The sequence below is a fragment of the Pteronotus mesoamericanus genome, unplaced genomic scaffold (assembly GCF_021234165.1).
Source record: "Pteronotus mesoamericanus isolate MK-2021 breed Mesoamerican mustached bat unplaced genomic scaffold, CSHL_Meso_final scaffold_21, whole genome shotgun sequence".
Lineage (NCBI taxonomy): Eukaryota > Metazoa > Chordata > Mammalia > Chiroptera > Mormoopidae > Pteronotus > Pteronotus mesoamericanus.
The window spans coordinates 5,803,479-5,821,936 of record NW_026555310.1 but is presented as its reverse complement, the minus strand read 5'-3'; the positions used below and the strand labels follow the sequence as shown (position 1 = coordinate 5,821,936).

The following is an 18,458-nucleotide window of genomic DNA, read 5'->3' as shown; positions in this document are numbered from 1 at the left end:
GCAATCTTTTGGTGCATGGGATGAGGCTCCAGCTGAGCCACCAGGCCAGGGTGGAACATAACTCCCGTTTATATCAATTAGCCTAGGGTAAAACTGGTTTCCTTATCCATCTTTTCACTTAATGTCAGTTTCCAAGATTCTATCAACAATGTTAAATTGAGACTTCCTGTCTTCAATTTTAACTTATTTTCATCGCTAGTTTTTATCATTATGTTGGTTTTGAGTATTACATAAAATGATGTTGATTCCACAATGCAAAAAGGTAGCAGAAGTAGGACATGTGACAATTCATAAACTAAATCTATTCAGAAGTAGGCCCGAGCTAGTAAATGCAGAGTGGGGCAAAAGTAGGTTTATAGTTGTGAGTATGCAAGTTTATTCTTGTATTATTACTTACTAATTATTGTATTATTTCCCACAAGAATAACTGGACCTACTTTTGTACCACCCTGGATGAGCTTCTAAGGGAATCCAGAATTCCCTTAAAAGTCAAATAAGTCACAGAAGTCATAGAAAGGGCTTCAAACTTTCTACTGAAAAGTTGAATGATAGAGATCAAGCCAATCTTACTTAGAAGTAAGTACTCAGAAGTATCAGGAAAATTTGTAATTTAGGCATTGATTACAAAATGAAGCCTGGCTCTGCATCAATTAAACAAACCCTTCAATTGGGGATACAATTGTACACCACCATTATACTGTATTGTTTCCACTTACTCCCAAGGATGATACAGTTGATATTAACTCTCTTAACAAAGACAACTAAATTTATGATTTTGTGATATCATCCATTCCCACATTCTCCATTTACTGCTTTTCTATATTTTTCATTCAAACCTGATCAAAATTCCTAAAATGTCAGCGACTTCCACAAGTTTAAGGAGAGGTACATAGTAAACAAAAATCCTAAACTGTATTTTTTTAAATGAAAGCAAAGAACAAAACTCAGGATTTTTTTCAGAAACATGTAATTCTATTCAATCTATTTTCTTTTGAGATTTTAAACTGCTAATTTTATAGTATTTAGCATCAAAATTATTTCCCTTTAAATGTGTAATTTACATTTACACCCTGGCTGCTGTGGCTCAGTGGACTGAGCACCAGCCAGGGAAGGATGCCTGATTCAATTGCCAGTCAGGGCACATGCCTGCGTTGCAGGCCAGGACCCCAGTGGGAAACACCACACATTGATGTTTCTCTCCCTCTTCTCCCTTTCTCTCTAAAATTAAAATGAAATGTTAAAAAAAAAAAAAAAAAAGCAAATGTGTAATTTACAAGATTTACCTTGTGTGCATAGTTTTATTATATCCCAGGAAGTGACTCTTCACTATCAATTTTTCCAGGTACCAAGAATGCTATTAATTTTTTCCTTCTAAATGCACTTTGTCTATACTATTATTTCATATTTTTAAAACCAAGTATAAAATTATGAATCATGTTGATAGTGCTTGCCAGATAAGCAGTACATACTGCTATCATCTGTCTGAGCTATGTGTTTTGTGTGTGTATAGCAATTACTCTTCCAGGTGTTCACACAATACTAAATGAAGGGTTTTTTCCTACTCTGATTACATCATACTTTATACTTTCAGGTTCACTGTAATGACCAAATCTTAGGTCTTTCCAATGGACTCAACTCCCACAGGATCTTGTACCATAATAAGGTACATACTGTCAAAACTAAAACAAAGCTAAAATTACATCAATAAAATGACAGTTAAAGACTAATTTAAAGACTCAGTATGCAAAAACAGTAATAATCAGGTAAATGTTTTGTAATTAACATTTATTGATGGGATGGATAAATACAGATTGAGAAACATACTTGACAGCAATATATCAAACTGATAGCCAGACTATAAAATGTATACAACATTCTTTTTTAAATTTAAAAAATTTTTTTTTAATTTTTTACAAAGAGCCCTTACTGTAATGGTCACTTACATCCTACCATTCACATAACAGCAGTAGATACACCAGGGGTAGCATTCAGAACTGAGATGCCCCAAGGAGGACAGAGGCAACGGCAGAGTAATATGCTGAGAAAAGACTCTTAAGAGCAATACAAAGAAAACAGACAAAATATCACCACAAAATTGTACCTGAGTGACATGGGTTGGTAAAGTGTTTAGCTTTTTTTTTTTTTTTTTTTTTCCCCTTCTTTTGCTCTTTGGTCTGACAAGGAAACAGACAATTTCAGGTGTGTGGAGTAAGGTAGGGAAAAGCTCAGTTTCAAATCCAGAAGCCTAGGTTAACATTAAATTAGGCTGCTGCAATGTTTTCTTTGGGTGCTTAGCCCAGCCAGCACCTCCATCTTGTAATCAATTCCAATGTGATCAACCACTAATCAGATCCTCAGCTTTCATATGAAGACTTCCTGATAACTTGATGGATACACACTTGCTCTGGCTTCAATTAGCATGCTGTCAAGCATCCCTCTCCACACTTAACATAAGAACAGAAAACCCTAGAGTCTTTCTCTTCCTTTCATTCAACCATGAATATACACTCATAAAGGGAAAGAGTAGACACTACTTTTTAGTAAACATTTTCTTTTCCTCCCTTTTCCATTGCCAAGTTCATATTAAAAACTTTAGAAACATTAAAACAGAAGGATCTCCCACTAAAAAATAGTTCTCATTCTAGACCATTCTATCAGGTGGGATTACAGTACCATGCTTATTTCAAAATCACATCCAGAGGGATAAAAAAATAAAATAAAACTTGACAAGGTGATACCACATGAACATTTCTTAAACCATCAGGAGCAAATATTCAGTTAAAAGCTAGGTGTTAACAAGCAGCAACACAAGAAATCTGGGGAGGTATCAAAGTCACTGAAGGCTTAGTGGGGTTGCAGAGGACTCATTTCTCACCCTGTGAAGGGTTGCATAGACTGCTTCAATTCTCCAAAACCCAAGAGAATAGTATTTGTATTCCAACTTCAAGATGTTCTCAAATCTCCCTTTTCCTAGCATTAGTATCAAAATAACTCATCAACAAAAGAATTGTTTTTAAAAAAGTAATAATTTCCAAAGTTTCCACAGTTTCTGTGTTTCTGTGAGAAACACAGATATGTTTAAAATTCAAAAATACTGGGATAAGACCCCCTCTAACTGCCTTTGTCCAAGAAGCAAAGTATGAGGGGAATTTAGGTAGCAGAGGCTTAAGGAAATCCAGCACTAATGTTACCATGATTTTATTTATGTATCCTAATCCATTGCTGTTTCCAACTATAGATTTTAAAATGCTCTATCAACACAGGTGAAGCCAATAATAAAGAACTAAAAAAAAATACATTAAATCAAAACAGTAAAATCATTAAAAAGAAAAAAAGCAAGCCAAGGGTCTCAGATATGGAAATACATTGATTCATGAGTGAAAAGACTAAACTAATTCCTATGTATTTTCTAAACCCAAAAAGCTTAACTGATACTTCAGAAGACCAATTTAGCTTTAGATTAATGCTTCATTAGAGTTCAGCTAAGAGCAACACAGGTACTGATTAAAAGCCCTAAAGACAATCCACAGGTATTTGTTTTTGCCAACATGAGATTCAAGCACAGTTTACGATCAGATTTACAGAACTTGAGGCTTCAGGCCTGCTTATCACTACTTATCCTCAACAGTTTAGGTTAAAAGGAGGAGGAAAAAAGCCATGTTTACTAGACTAACTTTGGCTATATAAACGCCATTTCTCGCCCTTTGAAGGGGTGAGGGTAGAGAAGACACAGTTTAGAAACTAAACAGCCCTTCAAAGCCTAAGTTTGTGCAAATTTGGACAATATACATGCTAGCTGACAGGTGCACTGCTAACCCAAAGACAATGCAACAGCTTCATGCAGAGCCCATAAGGTGGTTCAGAACATATACACAGATCTAAAAACAGATATGGTAGGTAATTTAAACAGTATCAGGAGGCATTAATATAGAAAAGTCTCTAAACTGATTATACCAGCAATGATCTAGTAGGGTGCATAGGCCATACTACATGACATAAAGCAGCTCTCAGGCTCTAGGCAGAACATTTTTCTAGTTCACTCCTGACAAAGTTCTAAGGAACTAACTACACTGCCATGGAGCAATGCTAATGAGGCCAAGCAGATATGTATGTCTCTGTGGTGAGGGAGTGCATGTGATTAAAAATATGCATCGTTTGGTAAGAAAAATCAAAAGCTGGAAAAGACATTTTCATAATCAAATCAGTGATCAATTCCACCAAGATACAGATGCAAACAAAATAACCTTCTGGAAAGAGCAGACTCCACCAAACAAAATCTAAACAAATAGCCTATATTTAGTAAAAATGTCACACATCTACTGATTAGAACACAAACTATCAAGGAGAAAGAAGAAAATGTCATCTATAATAGTGAAAGTGACATTCCAAGTAAAAATTATACTAGTTTACAGGTTGGCAGAGAGCTCATTTTATACAGCAATGGCAGGCACTGTAGACAGTTCAAATATGCAAAGATGCTGGACATTAATTCACCTTCAATTAGGTTTACTATACAAATTCCTTCCTGTATTAGGCCAGTGCATAATTAATTCCAACTGCTTCAGTGTTCTCCCCAAATTGTTCCTTGCAAGCAGCAGCACATGTACAACTTCCATCTCCCTATGACTTCCAACAAAAATTTCAATTTGTCCAGAAAGACTATTTGGTGTGAAGTAAACTGCATTAAAAAAAATACACATTCAAACTGCATCATATTTCCACAGCAAAAATTGCCATGAAGACCAAAGAATATGGTATCAAACAATCTGTAGCCAGGTGGCATTTTCAGTTAGACAACTTGGTTTATTAGAATTCTTCTAGCCCCTTAAAAGATTTCTGTTCTCAACAAAAATGTTCACTCCTAAAATCTGGGATAATCAAGCACCCATAAGAACAGACACTTAATCCACTTTTTAAAAGGATTTTTAGAAATCTGAAGAACCTCTGCCTAGTATCTAAAACCACCAAAAATGAACAATCTAACATAACAGTGTATGTGGTCTAGGCTTGCTCACCCTCATGGCATGGTACTATTAAATTCACAAGCTCTAATCTCTGATGACATACAGGCTACAAAAATGTAGGATGCAGCTGTTTCTCTTCAGCTATACAGATAAAAAAGTATCACATTTATAATATAATTTAAAATACATTGTCCCCAAAAATTCCAAATCACGATTTCACTGTTTTCAGGATGCTCTAGCTCCATGGCTTCTCCCAGAACTATTTTCACATATGGTCTGGGCTTCCACAAGTAGGATGTTTAGCATATACCCTTTCCCATTTGAGACCCCGAGATTGCTCTCACTTGAACACTTCCCCAAGGCCCAACTTGGAAAATACACACCCAGTTCTGTACGACAGAAACCAACCTTGCTTTCCAAACCTTCCTCAACCCCACCTTTATTCTGAATCAAAAGAAACAAAGGATAAAAAAAAAGTTTTATAATGGAGTCCAAAATCAGGCCATGGGCTGCACTTGCCCAAACTAGAGTTTGGAAGGCTACCATTCAATTGCAACATAAAGACAGGGGGAAATACCAAGATGAATGCATGCCTCTTCCTTCCTTTATGTTCTAAAGGCCACACCGTATTCTCACTAGTAGACTGTTGGGAAGTGGAAATGGTGAGGGACAGGGAGGGAAAGAAAAAACATGATATTTAAACACACACACTTCAAAACATACATATCCACACTTACATACACACTTAAAGGTCTCAACACTTCAAGTGGCCAGAGACTATCTCAGAACTCATGGCCACAAGCCTACCCTCCCATCCCCCCTACACACCCTCCACCCTCCAATCCCACCCCCAGGACTCACTGCTGTGTATCCCATACACACAGCAAAATCCCTATCCCTTCCCCAATTATATAAAAAACTAAACAGATAACTTACTTTCTTTAAATTATTTTTTTAAGTCTCTTAAAAGATGATGATGTTTAAATACTTCCTCTCTTCTGACATACTGAATACCAAAAGGATCCACAACTGTCTGATATAACAAACCCTCCATATTTCAGTCCTGGCAAGAAGAGGGAGGATATCAACTCTAAACAACCTAATTAGGAGGTGGAGAGGCCAAGAACAGAGAAAGTATTCTCAATCTTTCACAGCTTCAACACATTCTCAGCTCTCTAATACCAGTAAAAACTATAAAATAGTTAAATTTCAGAGGCAGCAGGTACAATAACCAAGGCCCTCTACCATCCTCCCACCTATGTCTCAATATTAATTTATTCCCTAGTCCAAGTAGGGAGACATATTTCATTAGGAAAGTAATGTTCTTAGTCCAGAATCAGTAGTTAAAAAAAAAAAAAAAAAAGTGTGTTTTTAAAGAAGTTTTTCTTCTCCTCTTCTTTTTCTTTTTTACTTAGGAAGGGGTGGAAGTGGTGGAGGAGGTTCTGAAGGTAGAGGTGGTGGTCGGGGTTTGTCTGTATTGCCAGATCTGGAGGGCATTCCTCCACTAGCCCGAGGATTCAGATATTCACCATAAGAATGAACAAATTCAAATGCAGGGGGTGGAGTGGGCTGAACACCCTGGGCAATGAGAAGGGAGTGAAGCATATTCACAGTATCTTGATGGTCTATTGTCTGGGCTGTGTTGTGACCATTGGCCCCAGTGGGGCCTTTATCCAGTTTCATATGAGGAACTCGAGTTTTACAGCTAGGCTGTGAATAATGAAGGCCACTTGTGTCTGAGCTATGCCCAGGCAACTGGGTCATTGTAGGAAGAGGGAAGGAGAAATTCATGGAAGAGGATTTAGTACTTTTGGCAATCTTGGCTGGATGATCAAACACTGCTCCTCCAGTATCTTCAGGGGGACCCCTTTTACGAGCAGAACTGGAAGAGGAGAAAGAACCAGACAAGCTATAGGTTTTGTGTGCTAATGAGCTTGTCTGGCTACTATGTTTTGGATCACCTGGCCGTTTGTTCCCAGTACCAGCTGGAAGCTGTGAGTGAGAGTGCTTGTGTGAGTGGTGATTATGATGATGATGGTGATTAGATGGGTGAGTCTTGTGCTTTTCTTTGTGCTCTCGGCTCTTTGTGACACTGTCATCCACAGAATTGTGCTTGTCAGTTGCAGCATGGACTTTAATGCGCATTTTGATCTCCTCTGGTTTTGAAGAAGCAGCTTTATCCCCACTTGCCACTGGAATTCTCATTTTGAGAGCTGTTTTGTCAGACTTTTCCAGAAAAGGCCGCTCAGGATTTTCTGAGCCCTCTATGGGCATTTTCAGAATGACTGAAGAATGGCTATCGTGTTGAGACAGGAGATTCTGGGCAGCATATGCATACTGTGACTTCACATTGGCCTCCATGTTCTCCAGTTGCCTCTTCTGGGCAGCCAATTCTTCTGCATGCTTTGCACGGTATTCTTTCAGTGATACTTTAGCTGATGGTGCACTCTTACTATTCTGCTTCTGGGAAGTAAATGCATTTGAATTATCCTGTTGCAAGGAATGATCAACTCCTATAAGTGCTACATTCTCACTAGTCCGATGACCCTGAGCAGATTCTAGTTTAAAAGGAGGTTGGGAGGACAGCCAACGCTCGCCCTGCAACACATCCACACTGCTTATGTTGCTGGATGACTCTTCAGTGGCTGGAACGGAAGGCACTGCACTTGTGGTAGAAGTTGTTGACATGCTCATTAAACCTGCAATAGTTTTGTCTGAAGAGCTTTGGGAAATCATATTGAGGATTGTCTGCTCCGAAGTGTTCGCATCTGCTCCTCGATCCTCCGCTTTTGTTTTCCTGGCAGCTTGGCATGCCTAGAATGAAGCAAATAATAACTCTTCACTTCAGGTTACTTATTATACAGAAAAAACACTGAAATGAGTAGACTGTGCTTGCTGTGACCTTGCAGTTTTTCACTGTGCATAAGCAGGAGGCTACTCTAAAATAACACTGGTAATTATTACCATCAGGAGACATAAGATTTTAAAAATTTTCAATCAAGAGTCAGGCAAACAGGATCTCACAGAGCTATCTGCACTCCCCTGTTCATTATAGCATTATTCACAATAACCAAGATATAAAAGCAACCCAAGTGTCCATCTATGGATGAATGGATAAAGAAAATGGGGGGGGGGTGTATATGTGAACACATAAAATAAACTATTATTTATCAGTAAAAAAGAGGAGAAAGAGCCCTAGCTGGTGTGGCTCAATGGATCGAGCACCGGCCTGCAAAGCTAAGGGTCGCCGGTTCGATTCCCAGTGTAGGGCACATGCCTGGGTTGCAGGCCAGGTCCCCAGCAGGGGGTGCGTGAGATGCAACCACACATTGATGTTTCTTTCCCTCTCTTTGTCCCTCCCTTCTCCTCTCTAAAAATAAATAAAAATTAAAAAAAAAAAGGGGGGGAGAAAGATTCTGGGAAGATGGCAGAGTAGGGAGATACAGAAATCTGTCTCCCCACCTAAACAAGTGCATTGGCAGAATGTGTCTGATGCTATTATTTTATTTTGGAACTCTAGAGTCTGTTGAAGGCTTGCAACTTCTGGGGTAAGCCTTGAATGGTAAAATGGGGTTAATTTCATTTCTCAGCACAGTAGAAACTATCCATCACCCACCGCCAGCTATACAGCAAGAAGCTGTGTACCAACTTCTGGAGTAGCTTGCATATAGCCTTGGGAAGCCAGGGTGAGCAAAAATTACTCTTTCCTCCAAATATTGGATATTTGTGATGTGATCACTGATTGCTTCTTCTGATCACAGAGGCACAGAGCCATTGTTGTTGCCAACTCCCTCTGTTATTGCAAGCCCCTCCCCCTCTGGCTGAAGCAATTGCCTGGGGATTTAAAAGACCAACACCCTTCCTCCCCATCACTTTTTTGGTTTGTTCCCCTTTGTGGAGCCACACATTAAAGAGAAGCACATTCAAAAACAACTCCATATACAGGAAAAATTAGAAAATGACTGTACATGTCCAGGAAAAGGCTCAGAAAAGACCTTAAGTTTATACTCCAGGCTGATCCTCAGCAGAAAGACACCCTACAAAATCAACCCCTCCACCCTCAAAGAATGAACAAAACAGTAAGAAAAACCACAAACCGAGAGTGTGAAAAATCTGCCTTCCAGAGTTACCCCATTACTATGTTCAAATGTCCAGTGTTCAACAAGAACAAAATCACAAAGATTATTAAAAAATAGGAAAGTATGACCCATTCAAAGTAAAAGCTTAATCAATAGAAACTGTCTCTGAAAAACACCTGATGACAAATCTACTAGACAAAGATTTTAAAGTAACTTGCTTAAAGATATTCAAGGAACTAAAGGAAGATGTGGAGCAAGTCAAGAAAACAGCTTGTGGACAAAATGGAAATAATCACTTATCAATAAGGAGATAAAAAACCTAAAAAGAAACTAAAATGAAATGCTGGAGCTGAAAAGTACAATAACTAAAAGAATTCAAAATCAGGTGTGACTATGAAGAAGTAAGAATCAGCAAACATGAAGATAGAGCAATGCAAATTATTGAATCTAAGGACAGAAAGAAAAAAACTGAAGCAAGTGAACAGAGCCTAAAGGACCTGTGATATCACCATCAAGAGGACCAACACATGCATTGAGGAAGTTTCAGAAGAAGAGAAAGAGGCACAGAAAATATTTGAAGAAATAGTGGTTGAAAACCTCCCAAATTTGATTAAAGATATAAACATAAATATTCAAGAAACTCAACAAACTCCAACTAAAAAATTAGACTCATACCAAGACACATTAAAATCAAACTTTCAAAAGCCAAAAACAATGAACCCTGAAAGCAGCAAGAGAAGCAAATCATCCCAAACAAAATCACAAGCTAAGGTCACATGCTTTCTCATCAGATACTTTGGATGCCAGAGAGAGGGGGCTAATACATTCCAAGTGCTAAAAAGGAAAAACACTATCAAACAAGAATCTAGCAAAAATATCCTTCAAAAAAGAGAGGGAGAAATTAAGACATTTCCAGATAAACAGAGGTGAGGGAGTTCATGACCACTAGACTGGTCATACATGAAATGCTCAAGGGAGTCCTCCAAGGTGAAATGAAAGGAAACGAGACAGTAGCTTGAAGGCACATGGGGGAAAAGGATCTAAATAAAGATTAAAAACATGGACAAATATAAAAGCTAGTATAATTTTAACAATGGTTTGTAACTGCGCCTTTTGTTTTCTACATGATTTAAGAGATTAACAAATTTTAAGAAAAAAATTTATTAGTATAAAAGCTAGCATTACTGTAACTTTGGTTTAATTATAACTTCAAATCTTGTTTTTTATATAGTATAAAAGCCTAACGGATTTTAAAGAATTATTAGTTTATGTTTTTGGGCACAAAATGTACAAAGATATACCATATTTTGCCATATATAATGTGCACTTTTTTGCCCAAATTTTTGAGGGAAAAATAAGGATGCAGCATTATACATGGGTAGTACTAATTCCCATGTATAATGCGAGGTATATATGGTAATTTTGTCACATCAAGAACCAAAAGGGGTAGGAAAACAAGTGTAAAGGAGTTTGTATGTCACTGATGTTAAACTGGTATGAGTTCAAATTAGAGATTTGTAACTTCAGTAGGATGTCAAATGTAATGCCCATGATAACCATGCACACACACACAAAATAGCTGTACAATACACAAAAAAGGAACTAAGAAAATTCTAAATTTCACTATAAAAAAATCAACTAAACACAGGACAGAAATGCAGAATATGAGGGGCAAAAAAAGCTAAAAGGTATATAAAAACCAAACAGCATAATGACGTAAGTCCCTCCTTACATATAATTAAAGTACAACTGGATTAGATTCTTAACGAAAAGACAGAAATTAGCAGAATGAATAAAAACATATGAACCACCTATAGGATGTCTATAAGCACCGAGATCCAAAGACCCAAACAGGATAAAAGTGAAAGGATAAAAACAGATATACCAGGACTCACGGTCAACATGGCAGCATAGATCAACACAGCTCGCCTACACACACAACCACATCAAAATTACAATCAAACCATAGAACCACCATCATTCAGAACCATCAGAAATCGAGTTGAATGTAAGTCTGACAACTATGGAATTAAAGAAACCACATCCATCCAGACTGGTAGGAAAGGCAGAGATGTATAACAGGCTGGTTCCACATCCACCTGTGGTAGATAAAAATTCAGAAGGGATATACTGGGAGTGAGAAGTTCCAGTCCCACACCAGGCCCCTCAGCCCAGGGTTCCAGTGCCATAACTTCTGGCTGCAAAAAACAGCGGGGACCGAAATGGTAGAAGAAATTTCTGGAGTCCCAAGCAGTTCCTCTTAAAGGACCCACACACATACTTACTCAGACTCACTCCCTCTGAGCTCCAACAGCAGGGTAGCAGCTTGAAAGGCACAAGTTGCATACAGGGAGGAACTGAAGGGTCTGGTATCAAGGCGAGGGCAGGGGGACAGCTTTCTTCCAGACAGAAAGGCAGGCAAAGGCCATTGTCTCTTTTCTGAACCCTCCCCCGACAAAGCCATAGGGCCAGCAAGTGGGTGCCATATCTGAGACTATCAACCTGGGTAACACTATTTGCCCTGTCCTGGAGATACCCTCAGACTCCGCCCCACCCAACTTATGGGCCCACCCAAGCTGTTAACAGACACTTTTCCATATGAATGGCTGGTCTTGGCTCATGCTTCAAAACCTAAATACTCTCAAACAAGCAACTGCCAACATCAGTGAACCCCTAACCTCAGTACCTCTTGCTATGTGGCCAAAGGCCCAGTACTAGCAGCAGCCAGCCTAGATTCACAGCTTGACTTTGCCTGGTAATCTCCAAGCCCAGCACAAGCAGCAGCCACCTGAGATTGCTTTCTAGCCCAGGCAGGGTGGCCCTGGACAGAACACAGGTAGAACACAAGGGCTCACCTTGGTCTGTACCACCACAGAAACCCCAAAGCCTGCACACCCAGTGGACAGCTACAGACTACACTGGAGCACTACCACCTTGCTCCTGCACAGCTGATCCTCATGGACAACAGAGGCTGTTGGTGAGTAGTCACAGCCTGTCCTTGCAGCTGACTGGCCTGGGGTAGAGCCCTTCCACTGACCTGCCAAGAGCAACCAAAGCCCAACTACAAGTGGAGGGTATACTCAGCCCACAGGAAGAGCGCACCTCAAGTACCCAGCTTGGGTGATAGAGGAGGCTGTACCACTGGACCCTACAAGACACCTACTACATTAGGCCACACTACCAAGACAGGGGGTCATAGCAGCTCTACTTAATACATAAAAACAAACACAGGGAAACTGCCAAAATGAGGAGACAAAGAAACATGGCCCAAAGGGGAAGAATAGATCAAAACTCCAGAAACAGAACTAAACAAAAGGGAGATAAACAATCCACTGGTTATAAAGATGCCCAAGGAACTTAGTGAGGACCTCAACAGTATAGAAAAAAGATCCAGTCAGAAATGAAGGATTCAGCCCTTGCTGCTGTGGCTCAGTGGATTGAGTGCTGGCCTGAGAACCAAAGTGTTGCTGATTTGATTCCCAGTCAGGGCTCATGCCTGGGTTGCCAGGGCTCATGCCTGGGTTGCAAGCCAGTCCCCAAGAGGGGAGCACACACGAGATGCAACCACCCACTGAAGTTTCTTTCCCTCTCTTTCTCCCTTCCTTTCTCTAAAAATAAATAAATTACATCTTAAAAAAAAAAAAGGATTCACTAATCGAAATAAAAATTTACAGGCAAACAACAGTAGAGTGGATGAAACCGAGAATCAAATCAATAATCTGAAACATAAGGAAGCAATTAGAACAAGATTAATAAAGAATTTTAAAAAACGACGATAGCCCTGGCTGGTGTAGCTCAATGGATTGAGTGCAAGTCTGTGAACCAAAAGGCTCACAGTCTGATTCCCAATCAGGGCACATGCCTAGGTTGCAGGCCTGGTCTCTGGTTGGGGGTGTGCAAGAGGCAACCAATCGATGTTTCTTCCCCTCTCTGTCTCCCTCCCTTTCCCTCTCCTTAAAAATAAATAAAATCTTTAAAAAACAAACAAAAAAGATAGTGTAAATAGCCTCTAAGACAACTTCAACCATTCCAACATTCACATCAAAGGGGTGCCAAGAGGAGAAGAGAAAGAGCAAGAAACTGTAAATCTATCTGAAAAAATAATGAAAGAAAACTTTCGTGATTTGGTGAAGGAAATAGACATGCAAGTCCAGAAAGCACAGAAGTCCCAAACAAGATGGACACAAAGAGGACCACACCAAGACATATCATCATTAAGATGCCAAAGGTTAAAGACAGAGGATCTTAAAAGTAGCAAGAGAAAAGCAGTTAGTTACCTAGTTACCTACAGGGGAGTTCCCCTAAGACTATCAACTGATTTCTCTAAAGAAATTTTTCAGCTAGAAGGCATTGGCAAGGAATATCGAAAGTCCTGAGAAGCAGGAACCTATAGCCAATATTGTTCTACCCAGCAAAGCTATCATTTAGAATTGAAGGGCACATAAAGGGCTTCCTAGACAAGAAAAAAAAAATGAGTTCATCATCACCAAACCATTATTATATGAAATTTCAGAGGGACTTATTTAAGAAAAAGAAGACCAAAACTATGAACAATAAAATGGGAAAAATACATATCTATCAACAGTTTTGAATCTAAAAAACAAACCAAGCAAACCAAGTAAAGGGGAGTGTGTAGGAATGCATGAAGAGGTGAGGGGATTAAGACATACAAATAGGTAGTTACAGAATAGCCATGGGGATGTTAAAGTACGATACAGGAAATGGGAGTAGCCAAAGAACTTAAGAGGCCTGACCCATGGACATGAACAATGGTGTGGGGGTAAGTACCCTGAGGGAGTTAAGGGGTGCTCAGTGAAGGGGGAGCAAAGGAGGAAAAATTGGGGCAACTACAATAGTATAACCAACAAAATATAATTAAAGACAACAATAAGAACAAGAAGAAAAAAACAGACCATGCAAAACAATAACCAAAAGAGAGCAAGGTGGCTACACTGTTATCAGACAAAATAGACTTTAAATCAAAAGTTTTCAAGAGACAAAGAATGACATTCTATATTTTTTATAAGGTTCAATACAGCAATTAAGCTATAACAATTATAATGAAAGGCCATCAAAATATACAAAGCAAAACCTGACAAAATTGAAGGGAGAAATAGTAATAATTGGAGACTTCAATACTCACAATGAATAGAACAATCAGACAGATGACAGGAAACAGAAGATTTAACAAAGAAACCACTTAGATCTAACAAACATATACAGAACTCTCTACCCAAAACAATAGCATGTACAATCTCCTCAAGTGTATTTGGAAGATTTTCTACGATAGACTGTATGTTAGGCCACAAAGTCATCATAGATTTTAAAACATTGATTTACTACAAGGCATCTTTTCTGATCACAACTGGATAAAGTTAAAAATCAGTAACAGAAGGAAAATTGATAAAAGTTGTAGAAACTGAACAACACACTTTTAAACAACTAATTTATCAAAGGAAAAATGAAAAGAATAATGACAAAATACTTAGAAATGAATGAAAACAAAACCATGAACCAAAACTTACGGGATACAGCAAAAGCAGTGCTAAGGCAGATATTTATAGCTAGAAACATTTAAATTTTAAAAAAGAAGAAATGATACCAATACCAAAGACAGTACAAAAAATAAAAACTTACAGACCAATATCCCTGATGAACATAGATGCAAAACTTCTCAATAAAATATTCGCAAACCAAATTCAACAATACATTTAAAGAATGAGACACTATGATCAAGTGGAATTTACTCCAGAGATGCAAGCATGTGTCAATATCTGCAAATGAATCAACATTATATATATTACCAAAACAACAAATAAAAATTATATGATCACCTCAATAGAAGCAGAAAAAGCATTTGACAAAATACAACATCCGTTTATGATAAAAACTTTCAACAAAGTGGGACTAGAGGCAACATATTTCAATATAATAAAGGCCATATATGACAAACTAACAGCTAACATCATACTCAATGGTGAAAAGCTGAAAGCTTTTCCACTAAGATCAGGAACAAGACATGGATGCCCACTCTTACCGCTTTTATTCAACACATTATTGGAAGTCTTTGTTACAGCAATCAGAAAAAAAAAAAAAGGCAACCAAATTGGAAAGAAGCAAAATTGTCATTGTTACAAATGACATGATACTATATATAAAAAACTCTAAACAGTCTACAAAAAAAAACAAAACAGACTAATAAATGAACTCAGTCAAGTTAAAAGATAAAAAATTAAATTAATATACAGAAACCAGTGGCATGTCCTGGAAAAACACTAATAACAAATTATCAGGAAAAAAGATTAAGAATACAATCCCATTTACAACTACATCAAAAAACTACGTAGAAATAAATTTAACCAAGGAAGTAAAAGACCTGCTGTACTCTGAAAACTGTAAGACATTAATAAAAGAAATTGAAGATGATACAAATAAATAATGGGATTTACCATGCTCATGAACTTAATGTTTTTTAAATGTTCATACTGTCCTCATACTATCCAAAGCAATCTATAGATTCAATGCAATCCCTATAAAAATATCAATGGCATTCTTCACAGAACTAGAACAAATAACCCTAAAATTTAAATAAAATCACAAAAGACCCCAAATTAGTCAAAGCAGTCTTGAGAAGAAAAAAAAGTTGGAGGTACTACGATCCCTGATTTCAAGGTGTACTACCAAGTTATATAATCAAAACAGTATGATACTGGCACAAAAACAGATTACTCAGTTCGATGCAATAGCATAGGAAGTCCAGAAATTAAACCACACTCATATGGTTAATCAATCTATGACAGATGAAGCAGGGAATCTAAATGGGGAAAAGATGGTCTCTTCAATATATGGTGCTGGGGAAACTGGGCAGAAAACATGAAAAAAAATGAAACTAAACCTCCTTCTTACAGCATATACAAAAATATTTAAATGTAAGACCTGAAACCATGAAATTCCTAGAAGCAAATACAGGAACTAGAATCTTTGGCATCAGTCTTTGCAGTATTTTTTTGGTATGTCTCCTCAGATAAGGGCAATAAAAAGCAAAAGAATAAATGTGTCTACATCAAATTAAAAAGCTTTTGCCGACCAAGGAAACCATTAACAAAATGAAAAGACAACCTACTGAATAGGAAAAGACACTTACAAACGATATATTCAGTAAGAGTTTAATATCCAAATCATAATAAAGAACTGATACAACTAACATCAAAAAAACCCACAAACAATCCAATTTAAAAATGTGCAAAGGATCTGAATAGACATTTCTATAAAGATATACACATGGCCAAACGACAAATGAAAAGACGCTCCATATCACCAAGCATCAGGGAAATGCAAATCAACACCATAAGGTATCACCTCACACCTGTCAGAGTGGCTATAATCAAAAAGTCAACAAATTACAAGTACTGGCAAGGATGTGAGAAAAGGGAATCCTCCTGCACTGTTGGTGGGAGAGTAAATTGGTGCAGCTGCTATAAAAAATAGTATAGAGGTTCCTCAAAAATTTAAAAATAGAACTACCATATGATCCATCAATTCCATTTCTGGGTATATACCCAAAAGAATCAAAAGCAGGGTCTCAAAAGAGATATCTGTATACCCATGTTCATAGCAGCATTATTCACAATAGCTAAAACTTGGAAGAAACCCAAGTGTCTATTGACAGAAAAATGGATAAACAACATGCGGTACATACATACATACATATTGTACAATGGAATATTATTCAGCCTCTAAAAGGAACAAAATTATACAATATGCTACAATGTATGAAACTTAAGGACATTGTGCTAACTAAAATAAGCAAGTCACTAAAACACCAATACTGTATGATTCCACTTATATGAGGTACTTAACAGTAGTCAAAATCATAACCACAGAAAGCATGATAGTCATTACCAGGGGCTGGGATCAGAGGAAATGGAGAGTTATTTGTTTAATGGGTACAGAGTTTCAGCTTTATAAGATGAAAAAAGTTATGAGAATAGATGGTAATGGTGGTTGCACAACAATATGAATGTATTTAATACAAATGAACTGTATACTTAATAGTTAAGATGGTAAATTTTATCTTATTTGTATTTTGACATAATAAAAAAAAAAAAAAAAACGGAAGGAAATCCTGCCATTTGCAACAACATAGATGAACGTGCAGGACCTTTGGCTAAGTGAAATAAGCCAGACACAGAAAAACAAACACTGCATGATCTTACTTATTGAGCAATCTAGGATAGTCAAACTCAGAGAGGCGGAGTAGAATACTGGCTGCTAGGGTCTAGGGAGAGAGGGAAACAAGGATGTATTAGTCAAAGGATATAATTTCAGTTATATAAGATGAATAAATCCTAGAGACCTACTACCCAGCACAGTATCTATAGTTCACGATACAGTACTGTATACTTAAAACTTAAGAGTTCTAACTTCCAGCCAAGATGGAGGCATAGGTAGATACACTTTGCCTCCTCACACAACCAAAAAAAGGACAACAAATTAAAAACAAAAAACAACCAGAACTGCCAGAAAATCGAACTGTATGGAAGTCCAACAACCAAGGAGTTAAAGAAACATTCATCCAGACCAGCAGGAGGGGCGGAGATGGGCAGCCTGAGCACAAAGGACAAGCGGCAAGGCAGCTGCTGGAGGACTGGGCAGGCAAGATCGCAGCTGGCAGTCCCACATTTGTGTGCAGATAAACTGGGAAGAACAACAGTGGAGCGAGACAGACAGCACAACCCAGGGTTCCCGCATAGGAAAAGAAAGCCTCAAAACCTTTGGATACAAAAATCTGTGGGGATTGAGGTGGTGGGAGAAATTCCCAGCCTCACAGGAGAGTTTGTTGGACAGACCCATAGGGTCCTAAAATGTACACAAATGCACCTACCTGAGAATCAGCACCAGAAGGGCCCAATTTGATTGTGGGTAGCAGGGGACATGACTGAAAGCCAGCAGAGAGCCCAGCAAGCAGCACAGTTCCCTCTTTGACCCCTCCCCAACATACAGCACCACAATGCATCGATGTGAGTTGCCCTGCCCTGGTGAATACCTAAGGCTCCACCCCTTACAACATAACAGGAGCACCAAGACAAAGAAATATGGCCCAAATGAAAGAAGAGATCAAAACTCCATAAAAAGAACTAAATGACAAAGAGATAGCCAACGTATCAGACATAGAGTTCAAAGCACTGGTAATCAGGATGCTCACAGAAATGGTTGAGTATGGTCACAAAAAGGAAGGAAAAGTGAAGGCCATGAAAAGTGAAATAAAGACAAGTATACAGGGAACCAACAGTGAAGGGAAGGAAACCAGGACTCAAACCAATGATTTGGAGCAGAAGGAAGAAATAAACATTCAACCAGAACAAAATGAAGAAACAGAATTCAAAAAAATGAGGAGAAACTTAGGAAGCTCTGA

At 38.2% G+C, this 18,458-nt stretch overlaps 1 protein-coding gene across 2 annotated transcripts in view; it reads right to left on the bottom strand.

Moving 5' to 3' along the window:
* Positions 1 to 1,731: 1,731 nt before the first annotated feature.
* The window catches only part of CCNT1 (cyclin T1), a 39,056-nt gene continuing 22,329 nt past the window's right edge, over positions 1,732 to 18,458 (bottom strand). Inside the window, exons 9-10 of one of the 2 annotated variants that reach the window (XR_008530632.1) lie at positions 5,901 to 7,778; positions 1,732 to 5,607 (exon numbers count right to left, since the gene is read on the bottom strand). Coding sequence is in view for 1 of the 2 variants with exons in the window: in XM_054591172.1 (XP_054447147.1) it covers positions 6,372 to 7,778 (1,407 nt within the window). In the remaining variant the exon portion in view is untranslated. Of the gene's footprint in view, positions 5,608 to 5,864; positions 7,779 to 18,458 lie in introns of those variants that run through there. The other variant, XM_054591172.1, reaches the window with a different exon arrangement.